Source organism: Piliocolobus tephrosceles, chromosome 10 (assembly GCF_002776525.5).
Source record: "Piliocolobus tephrosceles isolate RC106 chromosome 10, ASM277652v3, whole genome shotgun sequence".
Classification (NCBI taxonomy): domain Eukaryota; kingdom Metazoa; phylum Chordata; class Mammalia; order Primates; family Cercopithecidae; genus Piliocolobus; species Piliocolobus tephrosceles.
The window spans coordinates 115,950,577-115,974,935 of record NC_045443.1 but is presented as its reverse complement, the minus strand read 5'-3'; the positions used below and the strand labels follow the sequence as shown (position 1 = coordinate 115,974,935).

General features: G+C 39.7%; 1 protein-coding gene across 6 annotated transcripts in view; it reads left to right on the top strand.

The window, feature by feature from the left end:
• Positions 1–24,359, top strand: part of TAOK3 (TAO kinase 3) — a 226,053-nt gene that overhangs the window by 101,050 nt on the left and 100,644 nt on the right. For all 6 annotated transcript variants that reach the window (XM_023204435.2, XM_023204461.2, XM_023204442.1 and 3 more), the window contains exons 2-3: positions 10,605–10,709; positions 21,613–21,827. In XM_023204435.2, coding sequence (XP_023060203.1) covers positions 21,708–21,827 — 120 coding nt within the window. In that variant the 5' untranslated portion in view covers positions 10,605–10,709; positions 21,613–21,707. The remainder of the gene's footprint in view (positions 1–10,604; positions 10,710–21,612; positions 21,828–24,359) is intronic.

Sequence of the window (24,359 nt, the reverse complement as noted above, 5' to 3'; positions counted from 1 at the left end):
TAAAAAATACATGGTGGGCCCAGGCATGGTGGCTCACGCCTGTAATCCCAGCACTTTGATCACGAAGTCTGGAGTTTGAGACCAGCCTGGCCAATATGGTGACACCTCGTCTCTACTTAAAAATTCAAAAATTAGCTGGGCGTGGTGGTGCACGCCTGTACTCCCAGCTACTCGGGAGGCTGAGGCAGAAGAATCGCTTGAACCCAGGAGGCAGAGGTTGCAGTGAGCCAAGATTGCACCACTGCACTCCAGCCTGGGTGACAGAACAAGATGCCGTCTAAAAAAATAAATAAATAAATACATGGAGGATCATCTGGATGACCACATTATCACTAAAGAGTCCTGTGGTTTGCTGGGATTTCAGGGCCTGTGTTTGTGTTTACCATAATGCCAAGTGGTACCACTTGAATTGTCTTAGACAAATGAGAAAAGAATAGAAACGGAAGTGGAATTAATGTGTAACTGTTAAACTCGCACCTTGTGAAGGCCAGATGATACCAAGCCAGGTTATACAAATGAAGTATTCCTAGGAGTACAGGTACAGAAAAGTGGTCTAATGGTGAGTGAGCATGCCACACTGAAACATAAGAAACACGGTAGAATGGGCCATATTTGTTTTGGAAGTTATTGTATCAACAAAATAATAACATCTGTACTATCAAAGCAATTGTTGAGTTTGATTTGGAGAGAGGTTGTGAATTTGTTTCATATAAGTTGTATAAAAGCCATATGAGGTTTATTACAGTTTTGTTTATTTGAGACCGAGTCTCTCACTCTGTTGTCCAGGCTGGAGTACAGTAGCATGATGTCAGCTCACTACAACCTCCGTCTCCTGGGTTCAAGTGATTCTCCTGCCTCAGTCTCCTGAGTAGCTGGGACTATAGGCGTGAGCCACCATGCCCAGCTAATTTTTGTATTTTTAGTAGAGACGGGGTTTTACCTTTTTGGCCAGGCTGGTCTCGAACTCCTGACCTCAGGCGATCCACCCGCCTTGGCCTCCCAAAGTGCTGGGATTACAGGCATGAGCCACTGCACCCAGCCTATTACAGTGTTATAAGTGGGCAATTTCATCTTTCGGTAGCTCAGGCCCTAAGGCTTGGAGTCATCTTTGACTCCTTTCTTTCTTTCATATTCCAATCAAAGCAGCAAAGCCCATTTGGTTGTTCCTTCTCAATTATTCTGGAATTCTACCAATTCTTATTACCTCTACCACCAGCACCTTGGTGCTGGCTGCCATGATTGCTTTCTGAGAGTTTTGCAATGGCTTCTTTCCGGTCTCAGTGTTTTTAACCTTGCTTCTGTACAGTCTGTTTCCTACAGAATAGTCAGAGTGATCCTTTTAAACACAGAAGTGGCATCTCTCATGAAATGCTTCAGTGGCTTCCCATCTCACTTATAATAAAATCCAAAATCTTCATCCTGTTATGAAAGGCCCTATCTCTTCTCCTAGTACATCCCCATTGTTCACTTTCCCTTACCCACGCTGGCCTTCTGGCGTTTTCTGGAGTACACAAAACAATCTTGCTTTTCCCTCTGCCTGTACCACTCTTCCTTGCCAGGACCTTCAGGGCATTCTCCTTCACTTCCTTCATCCTTCAGGTCTCTGCTCAACTCTTACCTTATCAGAGAGCTCTATCCTGCCTGCTGGCCCTGTTTCATTTTATATTTCTCTTTATATTTATTAATACTTCCTGTATAAATATTTCTATCTCTCTCTACTAGAATATAAGCTGTATGAGAACAGGAAAGAACCCAAAGCCTTGTTCAGTGCTGTACGAATATTAGGTACTTAATAAATATTTGCCAAATGAATGATACATGAATAAATGAGTAAAGTAAATGACTTAAAGTGACTTCAGAAAATGTTAGGGATCTGTGAGGATTTTTAAAATAAGAGATATGAATGATTATTAATCATGTTTGAGAATTCATAAGAGCAAATTACTGCATATTACAGTTACGCAAAGTTTTCACATTATGTATTCAATACATAACAACAGAATATTGGGGCATAAGATTGAATAATGGGCTGGGCGCGGTGGCTTATGCCTGTAATCCCAGCACTTTGGGAGGCCGAGGTGGGTGAATCACAAGGTCAGGAGATTGAGACCATCCTGGCTAACATGGTGAAACCCCATCTCTACTAAAAATACAACAAATTAGCTGGGCGTGGTGGCAGGTGCCTATAGTCTCAGCAACTCGGGAGGCTGAGGCAGAAGAATGGTGTGAACCCGGGAGTCAGAGCTTGCAGTGAGCTGAGATGGTGCCACTGCACTCCAGCCTGGGCGACAGAGCAAGACTCCGTCTCAAAAAAAAAAAAAGACTGAATAATGGGGCAGCCGGGCAAAATGGCTCATGCCTGTAATCCCAGCGCTTTGGAAGGCTGAGGCAGGAGGATTGCTTGACCCAGGAGTTGGAGACCAGCCTGGGCGACATAGCAAGACCCTATCTCTACAAAAAATAAGTTAGCTGGGCATGATGACACATGCCTGTAGTCCCAGCTAATTGGGAGGCTGAGACAAGAGAGCTGGTTAAACCCCAGAGGTTGAGGCTACAGTGAACTGTGATCACACTACTGCACTCCAGCTTGGGTGACAGAGTAATACCCTGTCTCTCTAAAACATAAAACATTCTTTAAAATGAAAAAAAAAAGTTATAGTGCAAAATGAAGACTTTAAAAACCTGGTCAAATATTTTAGAATAATTTGGGATTTATATAGACACATCACCACCATTTTTATACTGGTCTTAATTTTCAGATTCATGTGAGGTGCCATTTTTTCTGAAGTAGATGCATAATTGATTTCAAATTACTGGCCTCATATCAAAGTATCAGACAGAACAAAGATATTCAGTGTTGCTGGATGTGGTGGCTCACGCCTGTAATTCCAGCACTTTGGGAGGCCAGGAGTTTGAGACCAGCCTGGCCAACATGGTGAAACCCCATCTCTACTAAAACAAAAAAAAATTTATGGGTTTTTTTTTTTTTTTGGGGGGGACGTTGAGGCACTAGACTCTCTGGAACCTGAGAGGCAGAGGTTGTAGAGAGCTGACATGGTGTCACTATACTCCAGCCTAGGCAACAGAGCGAGACTGTCTTAAAAATAAAAATAAAAAAGATATTCAGTGTTAAATTTAAGAGATCCAATGGGGCGTCTACTTTCTCATCTGTCTCTTATCCTAAACTTCTTTTTTTAAGGGAAAAAGAAAATAATACTCCATGAGAAATCAAAATAATTTGCTTTTGAGCCTACATAGATAAAGTCTTAAAGAGTGACTAGAAGAATCTTCATATAATGTCAGTTGACCCAGGAGTAGTCTGAAGGTTATCATTATTATGATCCTCAAAACCCCAGCTACTTCTGCATTATTTGCCAAGTAGAAATTAGATGATCACTACAGTCCTTTTTCAGCTCTTAAACGTGAGGATATATGTTCACAGTTGGGCTATAGAATCATAGTGGCATAAAAAGCAACTATCATCTAGTTTCATTTTCAACGTCAAAGTAGCTTAAAAGCAGTTTTCATACCTCAGGATAATAGTTAAATATTGGTGGCAAACAGGAACAACAACTAAAACAAAATTTGCTGGTTTTTTTTTTTTTTTTTTTTTTTTTGGACAATTCTCTTCAAGTCTTATGGGAAGTCATGTGGAAGGAAGCGGGGGAAGAAACCAAATACTCAACTAGTCCTAACTATGTGACTTCAACTGTGAAGCATGTTTCAGAGCTTTGTACCAGCTTCGTCTAAGGCTGTATACTTAATTTTAAGTGAGAAATTTATTTATTTATTTATTTATTTAGAGACAAAGTCTTGCTCTGTCACCCAGGCTGGAATACAATGTCACAATCTTGGCTCACTGCAAACTCCACCTCCTGGGTTCAAGTTGTTCTCCTGTCTCAGCCTCCTGAGTAGCTAGAATTACAAGCATGCGCCACCATGCCCAGCTAATTTTTTGTATTTTTAGTAGAGACAGGTTTTGCCATGTTGGCCAGGCTGGTCTTGAACTGCTAACATCAAGTGATCTACCTGCCTCGGCCTCCCAAAATGCTGAGATTATAGGCATGAGCCACCATGCCTGACCTATTTTTTTTTGTTTTGTTTTTTTGAGATGGAGTCTCACTCTGTTGCCCAGGCTGGAGTGCAGTGGTGCCGATCTTGGCTCACTGCATCTTCTGCCTCCTGAGATTCTCCTGCCTCAGCCTCCCGAGTAGCTGGGACTACAGGCGTGTGCCACCATGCCCGGCTAATTTTTTGTATTTTTAGTAGAGATGGGGTTTCACCGTGTTAGCCAGGATGGTCTGGATCTCCTGACCTCAAGTGATCCACCTGCCTCAGACTCCCAAAGTGCTGGGATTACAGGCATGAGCCACCGTGCTGGCCCTGTTTTTTTCTTAAACAGGCCCTCAAATTTGTTTACTCTGCAGTCCCATAAGAACCAAATCTAGCACCATATATTTAAGTGTTCTGAGATCCTTGGGAGGAATAATAACAGAAGTTCAATCTTACATTAAATTTAAAATTTTCTTGATTACCCTCCAAAATAATAAAGTGTGACTTAGGGCAGCATGGTTCAGGAGAATGTTTCCTGTAATGGAAAATCAGAAGTCCTGAATTTTTTTTTTTTTTTTCAGACAGGGTTTTACTTTGTCACCCAGGTTGGAGTGCAGTGGCACAATCTCAGCTCACTGTAGCCTCAGCTTCCTGGACTCAAGCAGTCCTCCCACCTCAACACCCAAGTAGCTGGGACTACAGGCACGTGCTACCACGCCCAGCTAATTATTTTGTATTTTATTTCATAGAGACGGGCGTCTCACTGTGTTGCCCAGGCTGTTCTCGAACTCCTGGACTCAAGCAACACTCCCATCTCGGCCTCCCAAAGTACTAGGATTACAGGCGTGAGCCACTGCACCTGGCCAGAAGTCCGGGATTTTAATTTGGGGATAATGTTGCCACATAGGTGTGATGTGATGCTTCACTTTTCTGAAATTGAATATAAAAAGAAAGGAGTTGAAATGGTGTCTCTTTAAAATTCTTTCCAGTATGAAACATTCTAATTCTTATTTACTTTATTAATACTGAAATATTGTGGAGTTTTCAAATTCACTGGCTCCAGGATAGTGCTGCTAGAGAAAAACATTGTTGAGAAGAACATTATTGTTGAGAAAAATATTGAAACACAACTAAGATCTTCCATGAGTCATCTTTCTTGAAGTTTCTGGGAACGGAAAAATTATTTAAAATATTTATATTTCCACTTTCTATCAAGTGTTTCTTTCTTCCTTTCTTTCTTTCTCTTTTTTTTAAATTATATTATTATTATACTTGAAGTTCTAGGGTACATGTGTGCAATGTGCAGGTTTGTTACATATGTATGCATGTGCCATGTTGGTGTGCTGCACCCATCAACTCATTTTCTTTCTTTCTCTTTCTTTCTTTCTTTCTTTCTTTCTTTCTTTCTTTCTTTCTTTCTTTCTTTCTTTCTTTCTTTCTTTCTTTCTTTCTTTCTCTTTCTTTCTTTCTTTTTCTTCTCTTCTCTTCTCTTCTCTTCTCTTCTCTTCTCTTCTCTTCTCTTCTCTTTCTCTTTCTTTCCCTCTCTCTTTCTTTCTCATTTTTTTTTAATGGAGTCTTGCTCTGTCACCCAGGCTGGAGTGCAGTGGCGTGAGTGACTCGGCTCACTGCAACCTCTGCCTCCTGGGCTCAAGTGATTCTCATGCCTCAGCCTCCCAAGTAGCTGGGACTGCAGGCATGCGCCACCAGTGTTCTTTCTTATACTAAGTTAGAATGTCTGTGAGAAATAATTTACTTGATTACCATTGTTAGAAGGTTTCCACTTCTAAGAATAAAGAAGTGTTTGTGAAGATAATTAATTGCACATCTCTGATGAAATCTTCTACTCCAAGCTAGTTGGATTGTTTATTTGGCCCAAGGGCCTAAAACCTGAAATACTACATTCTTGGCGCAGTTCTACATTCTCACTATAAATGTAATACTTGAGGTTGCAGGAGGTCAAAGAAGAGGGAAAAACTTATTTTATGCCTGTTATTTCATCTTATCCTCTTAGAAGAAAAAATGTTCTTGTTTATCTTTTGGGGAAAGGATTAATTTGAATGATCATTTTAATTCTAAGATTGAAATGGAAAAGGGAAGGTGATTTCATCAGATTTTTATGGAATATCTGCTACTTAAAGAAGCCGTAGGGCCCAGCATTTGCACTCATAGGTATATGCTCAAGAGAAATGCAAACATATATCCGCATAAAAACTTATACATGAATAATTCTAGTAGCACTATTCATAATGGCCAAAAGGTAAAGCAGTCCAAATGTCCATCATCTGATAAAATGTGATACATCCATACAATGGACTATTATCTGGCAATAAAAAGAAATACCGATTCATGCTATGCATTGGATTTGAAAACATGCTGCGTGAAAAAAGCCAGTCATGAAAGACCACATATTGTTTGATTCTGTTTACATGAAATCCCCAGAACAAGGAAATCTATAAAGATGGAAAGTATGTTAGTAAATTGCTTAGGAATGGAGGAAATGGGGTGGGGCGAGGGTGGGGTAATAGCTAAAGGGTATGGTTTTGTGTGTGTATGTATGGTGATGAAAATGTTCTAAAAATAACTGGTTGATCATGGTTGTACATATCTGTGAATATACTAAAAACCACTGAATTGTACACTTTAAATGGGTGGAGTGTATGTAGGTGAATTATATTTCAATAATGCTGTTTTTATTTTTAAAAATGTCAGGGGTTACAATGATTAATCCAAATGTGGACTTAGACAATTATCCTTCTCTGAAGAACCACTTGCCATCCAGTTTTAGAGTACTATGTGTGTTGAAAATGGAAGCAAAGGGAGAAAATAGTCGGTTTTATAGAGGTGACATTGAACTGGACTGTGAGAATAGTTGGGATTTGGGCCTTATAAGCAGAAGAAACAACTTGGACAAAGACCAAGTGAGAAATGAAATACAAAGTATATATAAAAATGTAACTGAATGGAATTTATTTTTTCCTGATTTTATAAAGTTTAAAAATTTAGGTTAGACTAGTGGTTTGAAGCCAGCTTTGAATGTTCATTAGGTAAAGTTATTATTATTATTATTCTTTATCCCATAGGAAGTAGTGAGATTTTGAAGGATTTTGAGCAGAGCTATGATATTATCTGAACCATGCTTTAGAAAGATGATTATGGTAATAGTGTTTTTCGAATTCCAGAACAGATAGAGGCTGTAAGAGGAGGAGAAAAGGAGAGAGCATATGATGCCAGAGAAATGGAAAAACAGGCCAAAAGAAATATTTGAAGCAGAAATTGGGGATTAATTGAATGTCAGGGACGGGGAAAGAGAACGGAGTTAATGGGAGGTGTATGTGAGCCATTTAGGGGAGAAGCCAAATAGATATTTGAAAATACGGGACTGGGGCTTGGAATAATTGTCAGTACTGTCTGGTGACACAGTATTACTTAAAACCATTAAATGGGCAGAAATTAAGATAGCAGCTTGCAGTCACACAGGGGACTTGGGAAATCCTTAGAGGAACACATTCATTTAGACATCAGAGAGAAGAGGAAGTGTAACCAGAATAATTTGGAAAAACAGAAGACAGTTTCATGGGATCCAAGAGACATTTATAAAGAAGGAAGTGGGGGTAGTAAAATGGAAGAAATTGAAAATATCCTTTAGGTTTAATGGATGAACTTCAGGAATACTGTCTTCAGCCTCAATAGCAATGCAATATTGTAGCAGAAAAGCAAACAAAGAAAAGATAAAACTGAGAAGGCTTAATTCCTAGAAGTCTTAGATAATTTTAGAACATATATAGAGCTTGGCAACCAAAGATGAAGAGAGTATGCATGCATTTTAAGAAAATTATGTAAAAGTGGGCTGGGCGCACTGGTTCATGCCTGTAATCCCAGCACTTTGGAAGGCCAAGGCAGGTGGGTCATCTCAAGTAAGGAGTTCGAGACCAGCCTGGCCAATATAACAAAACCCCATCTCTACTAAAAATGCAAAATTAGGCGTGGTGGCGCACGCCTGTAATCCCAGCTACTTGGAAGGCTGAGGCAGAGACAGTCGCTTGAACCCGGAAGGCAGAGGTTGCAGTGAGCCAAGATTGTATCACTGCACTCCAGCCTGAGTCTCAAAAAAAAAAAGAGAGAGAGAAAGAAAATTAATTATGTAAGAAGAGTTAGTAACTATTTAGAGAGAGGATAATTAGCCTGGTATGGTGGCACGAACCTGTCGTTCCAGCTACTCAGGAGGCTGAGGCATGAGAATCGTTTGAACCTGGGAAGGTTGCAGTGAGCTGAAAGCTTGCCACCGCGCTCCAGCCTGGGCGACAGAGCCAGACTCTGTCTCAAAAAATAAAAAAAGAAAGGAGAGAGGGAGAGAGGGAGAGAGAGAGAGAGAGAAAGAAAGAAGGGAGGGAGGGAGGGAAAGAAAGAAAGAAAACTATTTTATAGGAATGAATGTTTCCTGATTTGTAAGATACCTTATTTGAAACTACTTTATTTTTTCTGAGATGGAGTTTTGCTCTTGTTGCCAGGCTGGAGTGCAATGGTGTGATCTCGGCTCACTGCAACCTCCGCCTCCCAGGTTCAAGCGATTCTCCTGCCTCAGCTGCCCGAGTAGCTGGGATTACAGGCATGCGCCACCACACCCGGCTAATTTCGTATTTTTAGTAGAGACGGGGTTTCTCCATGTTGGTCAGGCTGGTCTCGAACTCCTGACCTCAGGTGATCCACCCGCCTTGGCCTCCCAAAGTGCTAGGATTACAGACGTGAGCCACCCCACCCGGCTGAAACTACTTTCTTAGAAATTTAGCAACTAGTGTTCATATGATGTCATAAGGAATATTTTAGTTTATTGGTGCTGTAGTCAGACTACATTAGCAGAGTAGACATACAAACATTGCAGTTATTGATTGGTTAGTGGTTAGGTAAAATGTGATGCTGAATTCAAGCAAGTTTTAGCTACCAATTAATCTAAAGCATTCCACAGCCACAGACAGAATTGGAAGGAGTAACAAAAATAATGAAAACGTTCAGTTTATAAGTATAGGCATGAGACAAGAGTGGGATATTCTCAGCAAGAAAAATGTGAAAACGGAAGTCCATAGTTTTTTCTAGTTTTTTCCTGTAAGGCCTTCATCTACAATGCTAGTCAAGCATCTAAAAATTATTCCAATAGATGTAGGTTTTAAATTATTATATTCTTTGACCCAGTAATTCTACTTCTAGAAAGCCATTCTCAAGAAAGCCCCCAAAATGTAGATAAGTAATAGGCACCAAGATCTTCCAGCCACGATAATTTTCAATAGTTCAACACAAGGTTGAATATAGCCTTGGTTTCTGATTGTGGAGAAATGGTTGTGAATGAATTACAGCTCTTCCATAAGACAGACATTAAGCAGTCATTAAAATGACCTTTGTGAACAGTATTTGGTGACATGGCAAAATAGTCATAGGGTTAGATAAAAGAGGTGAACTATGAAATTATACATATAATGTGATCTTAGCTGCATTTTTAAAATGCAGGCAGAAATAAATACGTGCATGGAGAAAAAAGTATGCCAGATTGTTAATGGAGTTTTGCCTGGATAGGATTATGGATTTTTTTCTTTCTTTTTTTTTTTGAGACGGAGTCTCACTCTGTCACCAAGGCTGGAGTGCAGTGGTGCGATCTTGGCTCACTGCAACCTCTGCCCCCCGGGTTCAAGCGATTCTCCTGCCTCAGCCTTGTGAGTAGCTGGGATTATAGGTGCCGGAAATTTTTCTTAATAGTGTGTATTTCCCAGGTTTTTACATTGGGCATGTACTTCTTTAATAGATAATTTAAAAATAATCATGCTCACGCCTATAATCCCAGCACTTTGGGAGGCCAAGGTGGGTGGATCACTTGAGATCAGGAGTTCAAGACCAGCCTGGCCAACATGGTGAAACCCCATCTCTACTGAAAATACAAACATTAGCCAGGCGTAGTGGCAGACGCCTATAATCCCACTACTCGGGAGACTGAGGCAGGAGAATTGCTTGAACCTGGGAGGTGGAAGTTGCAGTGAGCTGAGATCATGCCACTGCACTCCAGCCTGGGCAACAGAGCGAGACTCGGTCTCAAAAAAAAAAAATCATCATCATCATCACCCGGAAAATGTGGAAGATTGGTTATAGGAGAGCCTAGGAAAGGAAAGGTAGAGTAATCAATGCTAATCATCATGTCTATTGGAAAAGCAATTCAAAATAGAAGCCTTACTGACAGAGAATCAGTAGCATTACCGCATGCTATCAGATTAGTGCTGTCTACTGGTAGCCTCTATTAGGTTACCCTGGACACAAACAAACCAGTGGAAGCCTCAATATAGATTCTTAAATCTAACAACACATTTGTTTCCCAGATACTGCCTGTGGAAGAGTAGTTTGCGTCTTTGTTTTGAGCATCTTACCTTTTAAATTTGCCATCCACAAACAGATGAAGATAAAATTTTAACTTTGTAATATTACATTTGTAAATATGTAAAACTACCACATGAGCAATTATTGATTCTTTAATTTTGCTGGTAATTATGTATTTTGTTCTTCTTTTTCCATAGGTTGCATCATAAATACAAAGGACTGAAGTTATAAAAGAGAAAAAAGAAGATTGCTGCTAAAATGAATCTGAGCAATATGGAATATTTTGTGCCACACACAAAAAGGTATTGTCCATACAACTTAGCTTTCTCCTAAGAAATGGAAAAAAATAATATTTTCTGGGTTTTTGGATGAATTTTTATCTTTGAAAGAAAAATAAAAGGGAAAGTAAAAATATTAATAAAATTGGGATAAAATATTCTTTTATAAAAATCTTTGGCCAGGCACGGTGGCTCACACCTGTGATCCCAGCACTTTGGGAGGCCAAGGCAGGTGGATCACCTGAGATCAGGAGTTTGAGACCAGCCTGCTCAAAATGGAGAAGGCCCGTCTCTACTAAAAATACAAAAAAAAAAAAAAAAAAAAAAATTAGCCAGGAGTGGTGGTGCATGTCTGTAGTCCCAGCTACTGGGGAGGCTGAGGCAGGAGAATCTCTTGAACCCAGGAGGTGGAGGTTGCGGTGAGCTGAGATCATGCATTGCACTCCAGCCTGGGCAACAAGAGCAAAACTCTGTCTCAAAAAAAATAAATAAAATAAAATAAAAATAATAATCTTTGAGCTTCTATTTATTTCCTAAAAATTTTTTTTCTTCTCAGTTATAGTTTACAATATGGAGAATTATTTGGTTAAAAGAAATGAGCTTACTTAAACTTTCTTGATTCCTATTGTCAAATTATTTTCTGGAAATATATAAATTGCGATTTTTTTTTTTGCAGTACTTTATAGTTAGATTTGAAATTACCTAGAAGGTTTTGTATCACTTTTCTTCTAATTACAGAAGTAATAGCCTTTGCAAAAAAAATTTTTTAGAAAATACATAGAAACAAAAAGAAGGAAATAAAAAATTACCCAAAATTTCAACACCTAATTTCAGATAAAACACAAGCTACAAAGAAACCCAAACTTATAGGTCAGAGAAGTCACGTTTCCCATATGCACTGTCGTATTCCCTCTGTGCTTTCCCTAATTATGCCTCGCCTCTTTTGCTAAAACAAAACAAACAAACAAGAAACTGCCTTGTATGAATTCCCAAAAGTGTATTACTAGGTCAAAGGGCATACCCATCCTGTTCTTCAAGCAATGTATAAAAAACTATTTCCTTATACCCTTACCAAAAAAAAAGTATCTTTTTTCCTCTTATTTTGCCAATTTGGTCAGTGAAATGAGGTGTCATATTATTTCCGTTTTTACTTATTTGATCATTAGTGAAGTTACGTGTTTCATATTTTAAATGGACACTACTGGTTGTTTTTTTTTTTTAATTTCCTACCTGTCTCTTTTGAGTTTGTAGGTAAGTGTATGTGTGTGTGTGTTTACCCCTCTGATATTCAGAATAGCTTTTTTTTTTCTTCCTGAGACAATGTTTCATTCTGTCGCCCAGGCTGGAGTGGAGTGGTGGCGCGATCTCAGCTCACTACAACCTCCACCTCCTGGGTTCAAGCAATTCTCCTGCCTCAGCCTCCTGAGTGGCTAGGATTACAGGCAAGCACCACCACGCCCGGCTAATTTTTGTATTTTTAGTAGAGACGAGGTTTCACCATGTTGGCCAGGCTGGTCTCAAACTCCTGACCCCGTGATCTGCCCTCCTCAGCCTCCCAAAGTGCTGGGATTACAGATGTGAGCCACCACGCCTGGCCCCGAATAGGTTTTAACTGGCAAATATTTTGCAAAAATTTTCTCTACTTCTTTTAATTTTTTTTTTTTTTTTTTCTCTTTGAGACAGAGTCTCGCTCTGTTTCCCAGTCCAGAGTGAAGTGGCACAATGATGGCTCACTGCAACCTCTGCCTCCTGGGTTAAAGGAATTCTCCCACTTGAGGCTCCCAAGTAGCTGGGATTATAGGCGTGTGCCACCACACCCAGCTGATTTTTGTGTTTTTAGTAGAGACAGGGTTTCACAATGTTGGCAAGGCTGGCCTGGAACTCCTGACCTCAAATGATCCTCCTGCTTCTGCCTCCCAAGTGCTGGGATTACAAGCATGATCTACCACACCAAGATTCATTTCAACTTGGTACATTACATCTTTCTACAACAATAATGTGAACATATTTAAAGAGCATAATTTGTTTTAACAGGTATATATCTGTGAAACCACCAACATAGTGGAAATAAACATATCTACTATCACTCCCAAAAAGCCTCCTCATGCCCCTTTTTAACCCTTCCTACCTACTCCTTTTTACCTGCCATCGCCACCCGCATCCCCCAGGTAACATTTGATGTGATTTCTATCTCTTTAAATTAGTTTGCAGTTTCTAGAATTTCATATAAATGAAATCATAAAGTATGTACTATTTTTTGTCTGTACACGGCATAATTATTTTGAGATTCATATTGTAGTGTATATCTGTAGTTTATTTTATTGCTGAGTGACAGTCCGTTGTATTTATCACAGATTATCCATTTGTTGAGGTACATTTGGGTTGTTTCCAATTTTGGCTATTAAAGCTACTGTGAACATTTGCATACAGGGCTTTGTATTGACATATGCTTTCATTTTTCTTGGGTAAATACTTGAGTATAATGGCTACATCATATGATAGGTGTATGTTTAACTTTTTAAGAAACTGCCCAATGTTTTCCAAAGTGTTTTACCATTTTACATTCCCACCAGCAGTGTATGAAAGTTACAGTCACTCCATATGTTAATGGCTAACATTAAAAAGACTGAGTTTTGAGACAGAGTTTCGCTCTTGTTGCCCAGACTGGAGTGCAATGGTGCAATCTTGGCTCACTGCAACCTCCACCTCCCGGGTTCAAGTGATTCTCCTACCTTAACCTCCCGAGTAGCTGGGATTACAGGCGCTGACCACCACACACAACTAATTTATGTATTGTGGTAGAGACGAGGTTTCACCATGTTGGCCAGGCTGGTCTTGAACTCCAGACCTCAGGTGATCTGCCGCCTCTCATGGGTTTTAATTTGCATCTCCCTAATGAGTAGTGATAGTATGCATCTTTCTTTTGCATCCATCTCACTTGGTAAAGTGCTTGTGTTCAAATCTTTTGTCCATTAAAAAACTTGGGTTTTCTTATTTTCTTATTATTAAGTTTTGACAATTCTTTATGTTTTCTGGATCCAGGGGTTCCATTATGAGACATAATTTGCAAAGATTTTCTCCCAATATGTTGCTTGTCTTTTGATTTTCTCAAGTATCTTTCAAAAAGCAGACATTGTTAATTTATGAATTTTTCCTTTGATGGATTGTGCTTTGGGTTATTAACTAAGAAATTTTTATCTAACCCGGGGTCACAAATATTTTCTCCTGTACCTTCTTCTAAAAGTTTTATTATTGTAGATTTACATTTAATTCTGTAATCTATTTGGAGTCAGTTTTTATACAGGTTTTTAGTATGGACCAAATATATCTGTTTTCTTGTATATTTGCATGCAATTTTTCCAGTACCATTCATTGAAGATAATTATTTCTTCATCGGATTGCCATTTGTCTATCTCTGTGCCAGTATTGCACGGTCTTGATAACTATAACTTTATAATAAAGTTTGAGATTATTTTATGCTAGCTCTCCAACTTTGTCCTCCTTTTTCAAAGTTGCTTTGGTTATTCTGGGTCCTTTGAATTCTCATATAAATTTTAGATTAAACTTCTCAACTTCTATTTCTAAAGAAAAATGTTGAGTCTTCTGATTTATAAACACTGTATATCCCTTCATTATGTCTTTATGTCATTATTATTTTGTCATTTTCAGTGTACAGGTCTTATATATCGTTTGTTGGATTTATCCCTAAGTATTTTCCTTTTTTTTTTCTTTTTGAGACGGAGTCTTGCTCTGTCACCCAGGCTGGAGTGCAGTGACACGATCTCAGCTCACTACAACTTCTGCCTCCCAGTTTCAAGCGATTCTGCTGCCTCAGCCTCCCAAGTAACTGGGATTACAGGCGTGGCTGTTTTTGTAATCACACCTGGCTAATTTTTGTATTTTTAGTGGAGACAGGGTTTCCCCCACGTTGGCCAGGCTGGTCTCGAACTCCTGACCTCAAATGATCCACCCACCTCAGCCTCCCACAGTGCTGGGATTATAGGCGTGAGCCACTGCACCCAGCCCTATTTCACATTTTTTATGCTACTATGATATTTAAATTTGATTTTCTTTTTCTTTTTTTTGAGACGGAGTCTCGCCCTGTCGCCCGAGCTGGAGTGCAGTGGCACGATCTCAGCTCACTGCAACCTCCACCTCCCAGGTTCAAGCAGTTCTCTGCCTCAGCCTCCCAAGTAGCTGGGACTACAGGCACCCACTACCATGCCTGGCTAATTATTTGTACTTTTAATAGAGACGGGGTTTCACCATCTTGGCCAGGCTGGTCATGAACTCCTGACCTCTTGATCCACCTGCCTTAGCCTCCCGAAGTGGTAGGATTACAGACATGAGCCACCGTGCCCGGCCTTGATTTTCATTTATTCATACACAGAGACAATCATTTCAGGCCAGGCACAGTGGCTCACACCTGTCATCCCAGCACTTTGGGAGGCCAGGGTGTGTGGATCACTTGAGGCCAGGAATTTGAGACCAGCCTGGCCAACGTGGCAAAATCCCGTCTCTACTGAAAATACAAAAATTAGCCAGACATGGTGGTGCATGCCTGTAATCCTAGCTACTTGGGTGACTGAGGCACGAGAATTGCTAGAACCCGGGAGGCAGAGGTTCCAGTAAGCCAAGATCGTGCCACTGCACTCCAGCCCAGGTGACAGAGGGCAGAGTGAGACTCTGTCTCAAAAAAATAAAAAAGAAATGTAATCATTTTATGCATTGATCTTCTGTACTTTTTAATAAACTAATAAGTTCTAGTAGCTTTTGTAGATCCCATTGAAGTTTTTGACAGATGATTATGTTGTTTGACAATAAAAAGTCTTACTTCTTCCTTTTCAGTCTTTATGCTTTTTTGTTTCTTTTTTGTTTACTGCACCTCTACGGCATCTGGCACAATGTTTTTGTTTGGTTTGGTTTGGTGTTGTAAAGAGAGAGGATCTTGCTATATTGGTCAGGCTAGTCTCAAACTCCTGGTCTCAAGTCATCCTCCCACCTTGGCCTCCCAAAGCGTTAGGATTACAGACATGAGACATCACACCCAGCCCCAGCACAATGTTGAATGTAAGTGTTGTGAGTAAACATCCTTGCCTCCTTCCTGATTCTATATTTAACATGCCTTTTTTCTCTGGGTACTTTTATGATTTTCTCTTTATCACAAGTTTTGAGCAGTTTATTATGATGTACCTTGATATAATTTTCTTTGTATTTCTTGTGCTTGAGGTTCAGAGACCTTCTTGGATCTGTGGGTTTATACTTTTCATCAAATTCATAATTTTCTCCACTATTACTTCCTCAAATAATTTTTTTCTGTCCTGATATCTTTCCTCCCCTTCAGGGGCTCCACTAAGACATACAGTAGGCCACTTGAAGATGTTCCACAGCTCACTGTTTTGGTTTTTTTTTTTTTTTTTTTTTTTTTTGGTTTTTTTTGTTAGTCTTTTTTCTGTTTTATTTTGGATAGTTTCTGTTGTTGTGTCTTCAAGTTCAGTAGCCCCTTTTTTGGCAGTCTCCTCTGCTATGCTTCCCATGCAGAGGATTTTTAAATCTCAGACATTGTAGCTTTCACCTCTAAAGGTCTAATTTGAGGGCCAGGTGTGGTGGCTCGCACTTGTAATCCCAGGACTTTGGGAGGCCGAGGCGGGTGGATAACTTGAGGTCAGAAGTTTGAGACCAGCCTGGTCAACATGGTGAAACCCTGTCTCTACTAAAAATACAAAAATTAGCTGGATGTGGTGGCGCATGCCTGTTATTCCAGCTACTTGGGAGACTGAGGCAGGAGAACTGCTTAAACCTGGGAGGCAGAGGTTGCAGTGAGCTGAGATTGCACCACTGCACTCCAGCCTGGGCGACAGAACGAGACTCCATCTCAAAATGAATACATATATATATGCATAAAATAAGGGTTTACTTTGAATCTGTCTCTGCTTTATATTTTGTCTGTGTCTGCTTTACATGTTTGATATTTTCCCCAACCTTTTCACTGTATGGAATACAACTATGTTAAATGTTTTAATGTCCTTGACCACTAATTTTAACATATATCATCTATATCAATTATGGTTTGGTTTCAATTATTTTTCTCCTCATTATGAATTATATTTGCCTGCTTTTCTGCATACCTGGTAATTTTTTGTGGAGTGTTAGATATTGTGAATTTTACCTTTTTAGATACTGGATATTTTTATATTCCTTTAAGTATCCTTGGACTTTGTTCTGGAACACAGTTAAGTTACTTGGAAATAATTTCATCCTTTTAGGTCTTGATTTTAAAATTTGTTAGAGCCAGGCGCAGTTGGTCATGCCTGTAATCCCAGCACTTTGGGAGGCAGAGCCAGGATGATCGCTTGAGTCCAGGAGGTTGAGGCTGCAATGAGCCGTGATTGTACCCTTGCACTCCAGCCTGGGCAACAGAGCAAGACCCTGTCTCACAAATAAAAAACAGATAAAATAAAATTTGTTAGGCATCACAGAGCAGCATTTAGTTTAGGGTCCCTACTATGAAGGCAAGACTCTTGTGAGTAGCCTTCAGAATGCTCTGTGAATTACGAGATTTTTTATCCTGGCTAGGGGGAACGAGTGCTATTCACAGCCTTTTTGAGCTGTAGGTACTGCAGTCTCTATTCCTTTCAGATCGTTTTTTCCCCTGGTCTAAGGTAGCTTTCTCATATGCATACACTAATCAGTGCTCAGCTGAAGACTTGAGGGGAACCCTATGCAAATCTCCATATCCCGTTTCTGTGCTGCTCTCTTCTACTTGGCAACTCTACCCACCTTGGTCATCCCGGACTGTCATCTTTATCTCCTCAACTCAGGGAGTTCACCAGGCTCTAACTGGATTTCCCCTCTTGGCACCATGGCCTAGAAATTCTCCCAGGGCCTTAAGCTCAAACATTTGATGGCTTACATCATTTGCTTGTCTTCTGTCAGGGATCATTGTCTTTCTTTGCCTGATATCCATTGCCTTCAAATACCATCATTTATATGTTCTATCCAGTGTTTTTTTGTTTGTTTGTTTTTTGAGAATAGGGTCTTACTCTGTTGCCTGCGCTGGAGTGCAGTGGCATGATTTTGACTCACTGCAACTTTGACCTCCGGGCTCCGGTGGTCCCTCCACCTCAGCATCCTGAGTAGCTGGGACTACAGGCGTACACCACTATACCCAGCTGCTAAGGTTTTGTATCTTTTATAGAGATGCAGATTGTTGCCCCAGCTGGTCTCGAACTCCTGGGCTCAAGCCACCTGCCCACTTCGGCTTTCCAAAGTGCTAGGATTACAGACATGAGCCACCGTGCCTGGCCTTGTCCAGTGTTGTAATTGTTCCCGGTGGCAGGTAATAAATCCAGCCCCTGTTACTCCATCTTGGCTAGAAGCAGAATTCCCTTCATTACATGTTTAAGATAAAGAAGTTATTAATTATATATAGTCAAGCTTATTGATTTTTAGTTTGTGGGTTTGCCTGTGGTATCTTGCTAAGTAATTAAATATTCACGTGTAATTTATTCTACAAGTTTTTATGGTCTCATTTTTACATTTAAATATTTATTTCTTCATAAAATGATTTTAGTCTGTAATCCGTGTTTTCCCCCCAAATCCATAGCACTTAGCTTTATTCACATGGAAGCCAAAATATTCTAAAGTTTATAATGTGTTTTGGTGATTGAAAATATTTTAATTATCATAAGTTTTGTTCATAGATCTTTTTGGTTTTCTTAAACACAGTCTCATAATTTGCGTTTTATGCATAGTCTCCAAAAAGGCGTATCTTTGATTTAATCCGTTGTGTCTTTTTTTGTTGTTCTCAGACATAAGCAATAAAATCAAAACACTTTTTGAACTTTTTGTTTTTTGAGATGGAATCTCGCTCTGTCCTCACCAGGCTTGAGTACAGTGGCACGATCTCGGCTCACTGCAACCTCCGCTTCCCGGGTTCAAGCAGTTCTCCTGCCTCAGCCTCCGTAGTAGCTGGGGCCACAGGAACACCAGCACACCCAGCTAATTTTTGTATATTTTTAGTAGAGATGGGGTTTTACCATGTTGACCAGGATGGTCTTGATCTCTTGACCTCATGACCTCATGATGTACCTGCCTTGGCCTCCCAAATTGCTGGGATTACAAGCGTGAGCCGCCACTCTTGGCCACTTTTTGAGTTCTTATTTTGTGCTTTCCTTCACCTGATTGACATAGCTGGATTTCAGTTACTTTCCCAGTAGTATTGATGTAGTAACTTCATGCTTGATTATTGGCATCCATGGATTGGCAGGATGACTGCCTAGGACAGGTGCATTGGTGGCGGAGGGATCCTTTTTCCCTTATAAACCTTCAGTGGTTCCCCTTTCCCTCAGGATAAAGTCTAAACTTCTTAATATGGTTTAAAGGGCCTTTTGCAGTTTTTCTTGGCTCAACACCAGCTTCATGTGTTCTCCTTCCAGCTCTCCCGTACAATTCATATTGAAGGAACTAATTTTATTTTCCCTAAAAAGGCATGCTTTTTCACGTCTAAGTCAAAAACAGGCTGGGTCACCCTATAATATCCTTATATTAAAAAATAATTGCTTTCCCCTCATAATCCAATCAGTTACAACCATTTTACCATTTGTGTCCTTATAATTTAGTGTCTATAAGTCCATTTGACTCCTAAGCCCTTTAAGGACAGGGACCACATCCCCTTCTACCTCCAAAACTCAGTACAGGGTATGGCAGATAGTGAACATTCAACAGTATTTGTTGAATGAAAGAATGAGTTGGGGAAAGGGGTAGATCCTTAGGTTGATGATCTATGTATACTAGTGAAATGACTAGACTAACTCTATGAAGTAATGTATGTTGTCACCTATGGCTGCTATGTCTCAAGAAAAAAATACCTCTTATTACTATCAGTTTTACTTCTTTAATTAATTACTTTCTTTTTCCTCTTCTCCTAGCATGAGACCCACTGGCCCATGTTTTGAAAAATAGTTTTATTGACCAAAGCCAAATTTCTATCTTGGTTATCTAGCTGGTCAAGGAAGAAATACAGACTATCCTGTGATAAGTTGAAATGTTGGCATAAATAAATGATTATCTGGGTATGAGGGCAGAGGTTGTTTAAAATGAAAAATATAGATGATTTTTAACATTTCTATATTTTTCAAAAAATAAAAAATCTATGTCAAATAAATGTATGTAACTATTGGCAGATCAATATGAACATGTCAAAATGATACCCTTTTATTAATAGAAACTTTGATTTCAGAATGTTTTATGTAGCAGCACAATAACTTGCCTCTTTACATGGGCATTTAGCCTAGCCTACAAGTGATAGTAATTTCTTCTAGTAGTCAGTAAAGAATTGTTTAATTGCCTGTATTTCTATAGGAATATACCGCACGTCAATCAAGAGCATGGGCTTTGCTGTTAGATCTGAGTTTTAATTGCGGTCCTGACAAATACTGGCTTTCTGACCATGTAGTAGTTTAGCCCGTGAAAGTCTTAGTTGGTTCTATAAAATTAAGATAATAAAGTCATTATATTATGAAGCTATTGTAGGGGTTAAAGGAGATAATATATGTAAGGTTTTAGTGCTGCCTGGCACATAGTATCGATTAATAACTACCAACCATTATTATTTCAACATTAATTACACCAAAATGAATTTTAGTAATATCTCTATAATAGAATTTACATTCTATACCCTTCACTCACTTAAAATGTATCATTGAATGATTTTTAGTATAGTCACAGTTATGCAGTCATTACCACAGTCAATTTTAGGACATTTTCATCACCCTGAAAAGAAAGCCTGTACCTTTTAGTTATCACCCTCCAAACCCCCCATCTCTAAGTAACCAATAATCTACTTTCTGTCTTTACAGATTTGCCTATTCTGGAAATTATATGTGTGTGTGTGTGTATGTGTATGGAATCATACAATGTGTGGTCTTTTGTGACTGCTACTTTCATTTGACATAATTTTTACAAGGTTCATTCATGTTGCAGCCTGTACCAATACTTCGTTCCTTTTTATTGCTGAATAATATTCCATTATATGGATATACCACATTTTGTTTATTCTTCCATCAGTTAATGGACATTTGGGCTTTTTCCATCTTCCGGTTATTATGAATAATGGTGCTATGAACATTTGTGCACAAGTTTTTGTGTGAACATATGTTTTCATTTCTCTCAGGTGTGGAAACTCTGGGTCAAATAAATGGTAACTCGATATTTAAGTTTGTTATGAACTGCGGGGCTGTTTCTAAAATGGCACAGCCACCAGTAGTGTTGGAGGGTTCTATTTCTCAGCATTTTCATGAATACTTATCTTACTTTTTGACTATCACTATCCTAGTGAGTATGCAATGGTATCTCACTGTGGTTTTAATTTTCGTTTCTCTAATAACTAATGATGTTTGAGGATCTTATCATATGTTAATGGTCATTTGTGTATCTTTTTGGAGAAATGTCTATTCAAATCCTATGTCCATTTTTTTTTTTTTTTTTTTGACAGAGTTTCGCTCTTGTTACCCAGGCTTGAGTGCAGTGGCACAATCTTGGCTCACCGCAACCTCCACCTCCCAGGTTGAATCAGGTTCAAGTGATTCTCCTGCCTCAGCCTCCCAAGTAGCTGGGATTACAGGCATGCGCCACCACACTCAGCTAATTTTTTGTATTTTTAGTAGAGATAGGGTTTCTCCATGTTGGTCAGGCTGGTCTCAAACTCCCGACCTCAGGTGATCTGCCTTCCTCAGCCTCACAAAGTGCTGGGATTACGGGCATGAGCCACCGTGCCTGGCCGTTGCCTGTTCTTTATTTGGGTTTTTTTGTCCTTTTGTTGTTGAGTTGTGAGATCAAGAGGCTTTTTAATATTTGCATGTATTTGTATTGCCACCAAGTAAAATGTGTTAGAAATAATTTGATGGCAAATCTTATTTTTCTACAGGTACTGAAGATTTACGCCCCCCCAAAAAAAATTGTCAATGAGAAATAAAGCTAACTGTGATATCAAAAAGCAGAGTGCCTGCTCTACTGGCCATCATGCGTAAAGGGGTGCTGAAGGACCCAGAGATTGCCGATCTATTCTACAAAGATGATCCTGAGGAACTTTTTATTGGTTTGCATGAAATTGGACATGGAAGTTTTGGAGCAGTTTATTTTGTAAGTACTTAAAAGAGTTGTTTAGATAGATCAGATTAAGAAAGGTTGGACTCTAGGCATGGCATGGTGACTCACACCTGTAATCCTAGCACTTTGCAAGACCAAGGTGGGAGGATCGCTTGAGGTCAGGAGTTCAAGACCAGCCTAGGCAACATAGCAAGACCCCGTCTCTACAAAAAACTAAAATAAAATAAAGTTTGAACTCAACATGTTCTCTATACATACCTATTGCTTGTAAAATAAGCTTGGTTTCAGTGATTTTTCTATAAATTAAATGATATCTACAGTAGAAGCAAATAGTCATTGCTGAAAAGCCAGTTCCAGAATCCTAGGCTTTATTCAATTCAGTGGTATTTATATCAACTGGCTCACCTATTAAAGTAGTATAAGAAAGTTAAGAGCTTTGGTCAGGCACGATGGCTCATGCCTGTAATCCCAGCACTGTGGAAGACTGAGGCGGGCAGATCATGAGGTCAGGAGATCGAGACCATCCTGGCTAACACAGTGAAACCCCATCTCTACTAAAAATACAAAAAAAAAAAAAATTAGCCAGGCATGGTGGCGGGCGCCTATAGTCCCAGTTACTCAGGAGGCTGAGGCAGGAGAATGGCATGAACCCGGGAGGCAGAGCTTGCAGTGAGCCGAGATGGTGCCATTGCACTCCAGCCTGGGCAACAGAGTGAGACTCTGTCTCAAAAAAAAAAAAAGTTAAGAGCTTGAAGTTGAGTTTTGTGCATTTCCACTGTATGCTAAGCTCTTTCCTGCCTCAGAGCCTTGTATATGCTATTCCCCCCACCTAGGAAATTCTGCACATTACATCCCCATCCCTGTCAGTTCATCCTACAAGTTTTACCTTAAGTGTTACTTTTGCAAGATACCCTTTACTCTTCAAGCCTCCACCCCTAAATCAATACGTTATGATTTCATAACATTTTGTGCTTATATTTTGTTGCATTTATCACAGTTGTAATAAAACAATTACATATATGATTTTTTGCTTTATATATGTCTTTTTCCCTAAATAACAAGTGTCATGAAGACAGGGGTTATGTCTATCTTATTTGTCGTTATATTCTCAAGAACTAGTATATGCTTACTACCTAAAAACAGTAGTAGGAATTTGATAAATACTGGGTGGCTGGGTGGATGGATGGATAGATGGATAGATGGATAGACAGATAAACAGATGAACAGACAACTATTCAGAGAAAGGAACTAACAGTGATTTTTAGTGGCAATCATGTCAAGTCAATATTTTCGGTTAAGGGGTACAAGGCTGTCCCCCTGGAATCAGTTTTAGTTACAAGAATGTGACTGTCTTCTGATGAGCCAAATTTTTAAAATAGCCAAAATTTTAACACAGCTTCTTCACCTGAAATTCATTACATAAAATATAGTTGTTTGTTTGTTTGTTTGTTTGAGACAAGAGTCTCGCTCTGTAGCCCAGGCTGGCACGATCTCGGCTCACTGCAACCTCCACCTCCTGGATCCCAGTTCAAACAATTCTCCTGCCTCAGCCTTCCGAGTAGCTGGGATTACAGGCATGTACCACCATGCCCAGCTTATTTTTGTATTTTTAGTAGAGACCAGGTTTCACCATGTTGGCCAGGCTGGTCTTGAACTCCTGACCTCGTGATCTGCCCACCTCGGCCTCCCAAAGTGGTGGGATTACAGGTGTGAGCCATTGCGCCGGGCCCTGTTTTTTGTTGTTGTTGTTGTTTTTAAGACAGTCTTGCTTTTTAAGGAGTCTTGCTCTGTCGCCCAGGCTGGAATGTGGTGGTGCAATCTCGGCTCACTACAACCTCCACCTCCCAAGTTCAAGTAATTCTCCAACCTCAGCCTCCTGAGTAGCTGGGATTACAGGCACCCGCCATCATGCCAGGCTAATTTTTGTATTTTTGTAGAGAGGGGGTTTTACCATGTTAGTCAGGCTGGTCTCGAATTCCCGACCTCAGGTGATCCACCCATCTCAGCCTCCCCAAAGTGCTGGGATTACAGGCATGAGCCACCGTGCCCAGCCAGAATATATAGTTATTTAATTTAATCTTGATAACCTTAGTTGCTTTATTAAAGTATCAGATACTTCCTTAAGCATAATAGTCCATTAAAACAAATAATAAGTTAAGTACTAATTATTGCCTACTTCTCCAAACTTGTAATCAAATAATTTCTTTGTAATCAAACAGTATTGCCTCTTCCTTTTAAGTCGTCCTTTATGTTCTGCCATCTGGATAGGGCTTATCTTTAGTTGTCCTTCCAAATGAGATTTTATGAATTGCATCTTTACTTTGTCCTTTTGCTTCTAGCCAAATCTTCATCCTGGATTTTCTCTAAACTGTTTCTCAACCGTTGTGTCTATGCTCAGCCCTACCATTACTCCTGCTTCCCTCACTGCCATCAATAACTTGGCTCCCACTGAAGTATATTTTGTCATTAAATACGATAAAAGATTGTTTTGGCTGGAAAGGGTGCTAATTTCCTAGTTAACACTCCCATGTTAGTGTGTAGTCAGAATAGCATTTAAGGCCCAAA